Source organism: Glandiceps talaboti, chromosome 2 (assembly GCF_964340395.1).
Source record: "Glandiceps talaboti chromosome 2, keGlaTala1.1, whole genome shotgun sequence".
Taxonomy (NCBI): Eukaryota; Metazoa; Hemichordata; class Enteropneusta; family Spengelidae; genus Glandiceps; species Glandiceps talaboti.
The window spans coordinates 29746433-29757129 of record NC_135550.1 but is presented as its reverse complement, the minus strand read 5'-3'; the positions used below and the strand labels follow the sequence as shown (position 1 = coordinate 29757129).

At 36.2% G+C, this 10697-nt stretch overlaps 1 protein-coding gene and 1 non-coding gene across 2 annotated transcripts; both read left to right on the top strand.

Annotated features, from left to right (window-relative positions):
- The first annotated feature begins 2046 nt into the window (after positions 1-2046).
- Positions 2047-2119, top strand: Trnat-cgu (transfer RNA threonine (anticodon CGU)). The gene has a single exon. It is a non-coding gene; the product is annotated as a tRNA-Thr (tRNA).
- An 890-nt stretch (positions 2120-3009) lies between these two features.
- On the top strand, positions 3010-9440 carry LOC144453415 (homeobox protein SIX6-like). Its single transcript, XM_078144702.1, has 2 exons — positions 3010-3836; positions 9040-9440. Exons 1-2 carry the CDS (start codon positions 3166-3168, stop codon positions 9299-9301), a joined length of 933 nt encoding a protein of 310 aa, XP_078000828.1. The 5' UTR covers positions 3010-3165; the 3' UTR covers positions 9302-9440.
- The last annotated feature ends 1257 nt before the right edge of the window (positions 9441-10697 follow it).

The following is a 10697-nucleotide window of genomic DNA, read 5'->3' as shown; positions in this document are numbered from 1 at the left end:
TGCCATTGGTGAGTGTATCTAGTTTTTTTTTATCCATAATGATTCACGTAGTTGACGGTAGGTTTTATCTGGTGTGTAGAGTTTTTCAATTGCTATGATTCTGAAGTGTTTTATTGAGTGAGATGGTCCATTGAAGTGAATTGGTACTGGTTCATATCTATTGTTTTTCCTGATTTGTGATAGGTGATTCTGCATTCTTGTGTATAGTGTATCTCCGGTTTCTCCTACATAGACTATTTTTTCGCAATGTGAGCAACGTATTGCATACACTATAGGTTTGCTGACCTAGTGTATGCAATACGTTGCTCACATTGCGAAAAAAAATAAAACACATTATATAGTCCCTCAACCAAACGCTATATGTTCGATGTCTTATAAATTCCAATACCCTGTCTATTTCCACGAATTCTTCACAATCTAAATCCTGACGAGTTACATTTAAAAGACACGACACATTTTAGTTACCATAGCGACTATTACGTGTTAGATCCCAATCATGCAAAGAAGACAAAAGGTGTCACATTTCTAAGTACTCCTTTCCGTGTAATTTTACTGACAAATCAAAATAAAAAATCTCCAAGGATATATACATTTCTTATACATATTTATTTCTTATACGCAAGCCATGCATTAAACTTTTACAAGAAAAAGAGTTGGAACTACAAATAGTGGTTAATTTTCTATTAACAAGAAATTAATCTTTATCACTTTTTTGTAAAATAAATGTATTTTGGATTGTCGATTCCATTATTAACCAAAACCACAAACACTTTAATGTATTCATATGAAATTTTCTGATATATAAAAATCAAATAACTCCGGGTATATACACATTTTATTTCTTACACATATATTCATTGATAAACGTGACTTGTAAAACATAATTTCTATAGAAAAAACAGGTTACAAACCAGAAAGAGTTTTCATCATCTTTTATGCTATTAACGTTTGCCAAACATGGACAATTTTACCCGCTAGGTGATTTAGATCTACAATAAATCATCATACTACAAATGAACTGTTTAGATTGTAGACATTTACACTGACTAAGTGACTAAGTGTATTGTTACAGTAATGATGTGGAGTATGAACGAGCATTTTGTGGAGCGTTTCATTTCCTTTTACTGAACTATTTCAAAACACAAATATACTTGATCAATGAGCTATAGTAGTTGTGGCCACTGCTGGTCATTTATTACACATGTTGACCCCCCCCCCCTCCCCACGCTAAATACAGTATCCAGTAACCTGAAACAAAAAGACTGAAATCTTACCAACAATTTTCTATATTTTCATTGTGAGCTACCTCTAGGTGATCTGTATTCCCCTTCAAATTATTTTAATATTTTGTTGAGTCAAATGATACAATGTCGTAAGGTTTTCTCGTGCCAAACGACCTTCTGTTTCAGGTTAAATTGTTTCTTTTGTATCGAAACCAATTCTGCTTGTTTAGATGTATGTGACGGTTGAATGGCTTGTGTATGAATGGATGGATGGATTATTCACTCACTCACTCACTCACTCACTCACTCACTCACTCACTCACTCACTCACTCACTCACTCACTAAAGGGGAAAGATGAATATGGTTGATGTCCAAAGTAATTATATATTCTGTATAATAGTTAAATCGTCAACGTTGTACTTAGTGTATCACTCAACGCACGGTAAACGTGACGTAATCTAAGTCTGGGTAATTACAAGACAGTGTATTGCCTACACTGATATATGACAGACTGTTGATATTAACTGGTCATAACATCAACTTATAACCATCACATCACAGGATATCAGAAACGAAGACAAAACAAAAAATCAATTCTTTATCCAATCGTCATAACAAAAAGTAAAATGCATATGTGTTGTTATCGGCCATTCACTTTTCCGTATGCCCCCACCCCCTCCTATCTTACTTGAAGCTCGTATTAACATAGTCGATCCCTCTCCTCACACTTACTTGAAGCTCATGTTAACAGTCCAAGTAAACAGGTGATCATTAAATAACAAAATTATCAAGGTTCGCGTGTACGTCAGAATATGCAGAATCGCCTCAGTGGCCAAGTGGATAAGGCGTCGGTCTCGTAAACCGAAGATCATGGGTTCGACCCCCATCTGAGGCTTTGGCCGGTCATCTTTTTTGAAAAATACAAACAATCTTAGTAAAAATATTCTTGTAAATTCACTTTCACGTTTGTACATTCTTTACGGATTGTACTACACGCGTTCGGTGTTGAATGTGAATTCTAATGGCTATTAGTTTCTGACTTTCTGCATTTCTGATTGGCAATCAAAACAAAAGTTGCTCAATTTTGATCGTTAATACCTTAACTTTCTTTTGCAATATAAATCATCATCATCATCATCACCACCACCATCACCACCACCACCACCACCACCACCATCACCATCACCACCACCACCACCACCACCACCACCACCACCACCACCACCACCACCACCACCAACTTGTCTAGACTATTGAATAGTACAATGACTGTAATACATTCGAAAGCGCATAGCATTTTATTTAATTGGGGTATTATGTATTTCAATGTATATACAAAAGAATCAGACAAAATAGAAGCACTTTTGATTTCTGTCAAAATATTGTGAATCGTCGCAATAGACGTTAATTTTGGCATAACAAGTTAAACGAGTTATGGAGACAGAATACTTCTCTTCTCAGTCTTTCACTTGTGTCACTAGACAAACGTCAAACCACCCCAAGCAAGGTATGTAGGTAGATATACTAGGACGCTGATTTCCTACATCTTAATACTGGAAGCCACGTGAGCACCCCATCGTGTAGTGGTCTATTCCGTATCAGAACTTCCGGGATCAACATCTCTTCAAATTGAAGTCATTTTATCGTCCAATCACAGCCCGTGTTCCTTCGCTGCATGTTGTCCAATGAAGTAAGGTTTCAATAAGCGGACGTAGATATTTTGGTAAAAAGCTGTGATGTGACAGTTACTTCAATACACTTGAGAGATATACCGTTACTTTAAAACATACTGATTTGTCTGTCTGCAAAGTGTACCATCTATGATAGGAGGCACTCACAGCCTTCACCAAAGGGATTCCGTGGAACACAAGAGGGCTCCTACTGTTACATAGTATTGGGGTTCAGTTTCTCGTTTGCACTTTATCCAACGACCATTCCCTAATGGAAGGAATTGGCACTCAAATTGAGAATGTCAATCCTGGTGTAACTAACATCAACATTTCGACGACGATCGAGAGTGACACCAACAGGGCGTCGGTAAACGAGTCAAGTTCTGACGGTAACAAGTCTCTGACCTTCTCCCCACAACAAGTGGCGTGCGTTTGTGAGGCGTTGCAGAAGAGTGGCAACGTCGAGCGATTAGCCCAGTTCTTGTGGTCTTTACCTCACAACGAACTTCTGCGAGGAAGTGAGAGCGTACTTCGGGCTCGAGCCAACGTTACATTTCATCATGGAAAATTTAAAGAACTTTACACAATCTTAGAAAGTCACAATTTCGACCAACAATATCACAGTGAACTGCAGAACTTGTGGTACAAGGCCCATTACATAGAAGCAGAGAAGATACGAGGGCGACCACTTGGCGCAGTCGACAAATACCGAATCCGAAGGAAATTTCCACTGCCAAAAACGATTTGGGATGGCGAAGAAACAGTGTATTGTTTTAAGGAAAAGTCTCGCACAGCATTAAAGGAGTGTTATAAACAGAATCGCTATCCAACTCCCGACGAGAAAAGAAATTTAGCAAAAGTGACTGGGTTGACCTTAACTCAAGTCAGCAACTGGTTTAAGAACAGACGACAGCGAGACAGGGCACCCCCAATGGTCAGAAGGTACTAGTATATATATTATCTACGCTTGTTTGGACACATTGTCTTGTCTTGTCTCTTATAGACGATTAATGTCACTAAAGTAGGGGTTCGCATGGTTCAATCTTCTTAGTAAAATACACTGTATTCTAAGTCTTTCTCTTTCTGTTCATTTTCCTTGACCCTTCATCTACTTAGTAGTGTTTTATTTCTCGAATGAATTTTTGGTAAATACTTGCACACTTTACCAACTTTAGACAAGCCCAACACACTTGACTGCAGACAAAAGACACGAAACACGCAAAGGTAAATACTTCGTTACACAGTGCCCCTTACAAATGCCTCACCATAAACTCAACTGGAAGCCCAATTTGACACAAACATTACCCTCTTTGTGCTTCAATAGCCTCTTGACTATGAATAATAGACTGTTTCGACAACAAGACCATTTCTATCGTCACAGAAGGTCGGGTCTGTCACACTGAACGCATTTGTAATTCTAAAATGACAATTATAGAATCTATCGACCTCTTTTTTAATCACGACATATGTTTGAAACATACTGCTAAAACTGCTCCATCGACATATAAAATGGTTAATGGTTTATAATTCCAGCCTACACCCTTTTCTGAAAAAAATACGGGTTACTTTTTGAATTTGACTGTACAGGTTTAGCCAAAGTTTGGTAATTGATTTGTGTTCTGCGATAATAACATAGTACATTCATACTTTATTTATCTGCCAATGTTTCCCTTTACATATCTCACATGCTATCTTCCTTGTTGGCCGCATGGGGTTTACAATTTAATGGTGTGTTTAGTCCACATAATGGCATTCCGATTATGGATTTATGTTTGGGAGTTAAATCAAATACGGAAGGTATGAAGACAAAATAACGAGTTGACGTTGTCATCTACAATTTAAACTCTACTAATGTTTTGGTTTATGGTTTTCTGTACGCTAACAGACTATCAGTTTTATGGTTTGCTGCACGCGAACAGACTATCAGTGTACAAACATACTTAAAATAGAGCGTGACTTTTTGTGTTTTTGGTTTTCCCATATATACTACACGATTGGCTTTTTGGTATGACTACCTCAAAGTATTTGCTGACAAAATGTCACAACATCAAGAATTTTGTCTCTGTTAGAATACATCTCGATAATATTTTGTCGGACATTTTAGCAGTTATAACCAACTAACACGGGGTTGAGTTTGATGTTTACCAAGTGTGTTTAGATGAATTAATCTCATACAATATACTAACTAAATAATATAGACAATGCAATTAACTAGGAGTGTGTATACAAACTAACATGGGAACGAGGAATGGGCTTATCAAAATGAAATATTTCTTTGGCACGTCGTAGCAATACCCGATTTTCTAAACTAAAGTTAAGATGTAAGCTTCATTATAATTATTGTTTTAAAAGATGTCAAATCACAGTTTGAACATTACAGCTCTTGGATAAAGGGGACACAAAATTGACAATCAAGATTGGTACAGTAACTTTGGATCATTTATTGACGTGTGAACAAGATATGAAGCTTATTCCTATCAGCTATTTCGTATGACAACTTTATGTGTGTAAAAGAATTGCATAGGGTACGAACAAATACCGAAATAGTGTGAATTCTGTCAGTCTGTCTTCTTCAAATATTCTACACAACTCGCACATACGAGATCTGAAGGATGATTTTCATTGATTCGTTATCATATACTGTAAAAGATGATGTTCACTTTCCATATTTTCTATGTTCAAGTATAACATTGTAATTTTTAAAATATTAAAGTACCAAGTAATTTGGTCTCTCGGTCAGTATTAACAGCATTACTAACAATCGCACACAGATGACTATCAGAAAAACTAAAAGTTATCTAGGGTGTCAACAGTGTCCGCCATATCTGATTTAGTTTATTTGCAGTCGATTCTAATTACAAAGGTCAAGGGTTCCTGAAATTCATGTATCACTACAGATTCCATAGCTAGTCTACTTTCGTACTATTTATCCATCCATTAAAACTCTAATTGTGTGTATAATGGTATATTATCTATTATCTCAACGTATTCCCATGCATAATTACATATACGAATGAGCGAAAATTAAAAAAACAAGATGAGAAATCAATAAACAACCTTTACGATAGAGTGTAGTATGATTATTAGTTCAGATATAACATGACGTAGCTGAAACACGTCCAAATAATATCCATCATAGGTTCAATCTATTTATCCAAGTAGCTTCTTCCGTTGAAATGTAGGGGTAAAATTTAGGTATCCGAAGTAATTTATTACGGAGACTACGCATAATTATCGAAAGCAGTGAAGAACAAAGCGGTATCACCTTTTTATGATTCCAAAGACAGTGTTGACGACAACAACCGCCTACGGTGCTACTAGCTAAATGTTAAAATTGCAACTTATTAAAGGGGGAGTTTGACGACTGTGATTTTACAGGAGACCTCCGGGTACTTTGGTGTTGACTGTACACCATAATTGTAATCGGCTTGATTTAAGGGAAAACGATTATGTACAAGTCGGTTGGTAGATGAGCTAAGCGATCTCATTCAGATTGGTTCAAGATAAAAGAGTGGGATTCGCTTCAGCAATCATGTGGAAAAACAAACATGGCTATTCTAACCACTCCTTCCCGTTTGTCAGTGAATGGCTAGCTGCATCCACCTGGTCAATGGTCAAACTTAATGTTTCATCTTCCATGTATTCAACGAGACGATCCAATCTGGATGGATCTCTTTAATACTGACAGTCCGTTTCAGTTAGTAAAACAAACCATTAATAACAAATCTTTTATAAATGTATACAATAAAAAAAAAGTAAATATTTGTTTTCGTGCTCAATATACCCGAAGCGTAAATGTTCTTTTCCGTTGTCAGATATACTGTCAGATATGCGAGTTTGTGTTAACAGTTTGGTCGTTGCCAATTTTCATGTCAGTGGTATATCGGTTTCATTTGTACTAGTAAATCTATCGGATATACATTTAATGTGTCTCAATACACTAGTTTACTTTACGTGTTTGTGGACATACTATTAAGACTCCTTGCAATTCCATGGTAAAAATGCCATCCGTGTAAAACACAGGGAAGAAAAGATTCAGGGCAATTATGTTTATTTGAATCTGTGAGCTCCTTTTACGATAGATGACATAAATCTTAACCTCTGATTATTTGTTGTATGTAATTGAAACACTACTCTCTCATTAATTGGTTGTAATTGTACTATTAAAACACTACTCACTTTTAAGTGCACTACTGTATTCAAGCTTTGAAAAGTCGTGTAACCGAAATTGAACATGCCAGTAGTCGAGCGCATGTGTTTGTTATAAACCTATAGCTCGTCAGACTTGGATTTAAAACACATAGTATTTGTCGTTTGTTTGTTCAGCAAACAAGCAGAGCTGCCTTTGCTCCGTAACAGAAGTTCGCAAACCAACAGCGTATTAACTTTAACCACAGACAAGTAATTGTGCTATAGAGTAACGTATCCAGAACCCAAATGTCGTGATTTGATACCGATATCCGTTCGCCAGACTCAAATATAAAAGACGCACAGTTTTTGTTTGTGCTTCTAATAAACTATGGTAAACCACAAGACCTATAAAGAACAATTAACCAAATATACTCAGTTAATTGCTAGAACATACCGTAAACTGTACCAGTGCAGTACCAGTAGGCCACGGCAAGGTGGGAATACATCGATCAAATACACTGTGATAGTTCCCCGTCGCCTTGTGTTCAATATAGAGTACATGATGAAAATTACCAAAATATCCTGAATGGATATAATTTAGATCTATGACTCGTAACACTTGTTTGTCTGTCATCTCCCTGGTTACCAGACGGTGTTTGTATTTCGTGATACAACGAAGTAGCAAGTCTCCATATTATTGCAACAAAGGATTCGATCTCTAAACTTACATCCTCCCGGTAGAGTACAAAAAAAATCCTCAAAAGGGAATGAAATTAAGGAAACTTAGAAAGATAGAAAAGGCAAAGTAAAAGAGGGAGAACAATAGGGTTCATATACCACAATACAGTAATAACTAGACTTAGTCTATTTGTTAACGAACTATTAGACAAATATATTTGTATTTTCATCTACGTTTTATTCTACAATGTAAAGCAGTACATGTATTGAGTTTGGAGACACACATACTAGATGTTGTTTACCAAGAGCATTGCCAGAAAATCTAAGTACATATAGAGGCTAGAATTAGAATGTTCATTGTATCATCTTCTTTGCGACGCAAGACTACAAAGTTATGTTAGTATATCTTAAAACCGTCATACTGTTACACTCATATCTCATCTCAAAGGTTCTGTGTTAGTATCGTAGACGTTCTCAATAGAATCCTCCCCATGGTTCTTTTATTCACACATTGTCAATTTTGCATCTTTTAGTCTAGAACTTACCAGACAGTCTGTATGTATGTGTCCAACTCCCAACACAGTAATCATTGCCACCCATCGCAATTATTTATCGTATTCTTGATCACACATCTTCTGATAATACAAATATGTGACGATTTTTTTCAAGTTTTCGAAGCTATTAAATTTAAAATGGTACATCGCTTCTCGTCTTTTTACACGTAGCTCCTGTAGCCCAAATACGTTTGGTGTGTAAACCATACAGTTTCCCCGATTTCCCAAATATTTACATATGGTTTTGTGTCATGTCATGCTAGTACCCATTCACAAAGCTGATTGCTGTGAAATACAATACATATATTGATGGGAACCATGTTATCAATATCAATGACCCTATTGACAATATCATCAACTCTATTTACGATATTATTGAATTCAAATTTGTTAACGCTACAATATCATTAACCCGCTGTATATGATAACCATATTACAAATGACCCCAACACACTGTTTCTTTTCTTCAGTTTGGTGGTTGAGTTAGTCGTTTTGAAATGATAATTAAACTAGATAATTTTAGATTTAGAGTTTTTTAAAGATATAACTGGGTGTATTTTGTATATAGAAAGTGGACGAGTTACATGCACGTGATTGTGTATCTCGATTATCGAGCTTACTGAGCACCCAATGTAATCCATGTAGAGAGAAATGACAAAATAAACAGTGGCTTTGTATGTTCTAGTCATACAACTTTGTTGAGGAGTAAGATGACAAGACAGTACATCTGCCATTACTATATCTACGACATTTTCATTTTTTTCTTTATCTTTCTTTTGCAGCGATGAACCAATGTTAGACAAGACAGCATCACATCGGATGATGAACACTCATGTTCACGACCCAACGCACGACTTACGACTGTCGGCTGCACCAGCCACAAAAGTTGTTCACCACACGGCAGATATCAACCATTCAGTTCCTGTGGTAGTCTGCGATACCAAATATTTTCACCCTGGACATCATCACCTCTATCAATGTGCGCAGGATCCGATGTCAGGCAACCCACCACAACACCTTGGTTGCCTTTCAGGAACAGCATGACATCATCAAGTTTAGCTTTTGACGACGTTTGCAAGTAAGATGACTGTTTCTGAACGGAACTTACTTTACATTTTCAAAAAATGTTTGAGAATGGACGTCGAACTGCAGTGTTTTGTTCGTTTGTTTTCTGTAAGATGTATTGATACCATATTGGAATGTAAGATCCTACCCCAAAAAGCTCATGGATCTAAGTTTGACAATTCTGCCCTCTGACCATTATTTTTGTAATGGTTTGAAATTATGCGTTATCTTTCCAGATTGTCCTGGATTGTAACTTAAAAACATCTTTCTTTTGAAAACTTACTCAAAGTTAAAGATAGTTTTGAATTTGAATGTATTAAGTTTTTGTTTGGCTCTAGTGGAACGTTTATATCTCAGAATTCGACTGCTACCATTGTCTCTTTTAGTAACTACCTGTACAGGTTTAACTTCACACAAATACTGAATTGGTCTGTCTTGTATACTCTTCATTGCCACCATTGACAAATACAAAGTAACTTACAAACAAAGAAATCACAGAATCTCAAGAGACTCGAACAAAATAATTTAGTCAAGTTATCATCACATTTCTCTCCGTCTGTTCTAACTTTATCCTGTCAAACCGTAACTCAGAAAGTGTTCATTCGTTTTTAAGGGGTGATTCTCTGTTACTTTCCCGCTTAGGAGTTCTATGTCCTTACTAACTATGTAACGCAATATATTTATATTGAGATACATTATTTGGTTGCTATTATTTGGACTGGCCATTTTTTCTAATTGTGTTTTTCCCTTCTCGTCAAGTTCAGTACGTCAGGTAAATAGTGCCGGTAATTTAACATAATAGATGTTTTTTACATAAAGATGACATGTAACTTTAGTGAATCTTAGCAAATAAGTTTGGTGGGTCACCTTGTGCTTTATTATAAAGCACTCAGGCATGATTGATGTTGCACATACACAGAATTCCATAGTTTAGTATGTCCCAAAATGTATCATCAGTACATAAAACAGAAATATAAAATTGTGTTTATATTGTAAATTTGTGGCTCCTAGCCTACACGTTCACGAATACGAATTGCCTATAATGTCTTGTCCAACTGCATTAAGAGCAGTACTAGTGGTACGGTACATACAGGTATATCAAGTTTTAACCTGACATTCTTTGATAGGCTATAGTCTCCTCTCCTATAATGTTACACCCAATGTTTGTTTTTCTGAAGAGACACGTGGCAATTGTAATTCATACTGGACTGAATCTCTGTGTGTCTCCAATCCACCGTCTATTTGTCAAAGGTGAAGTATATGAAATATATCATTAATAAGTTTTGCTGATAATTTTTCAACCAGGAACAGTATGAAGGGAAAATAAATGTTTGTTAAAAATTATTCGATGTGTTCGTATATACATACATTGCCT

Coding starts and splice junctions, on each gene's coding strand:
- LOC144453415 (XM_078144702.1), top strand. CDS start 3,166: ATGGAAGGAATTGGCACTCAAATTGAGAATGTCAATCCTGGTGTAACT. Junction 3,837..9,039: donor GCACCCCCAATGGTCAGAAG/GTACTAGTATAT, acceptor TTTCTTTTGCAG/CGATGAACCAATGTTAGACA.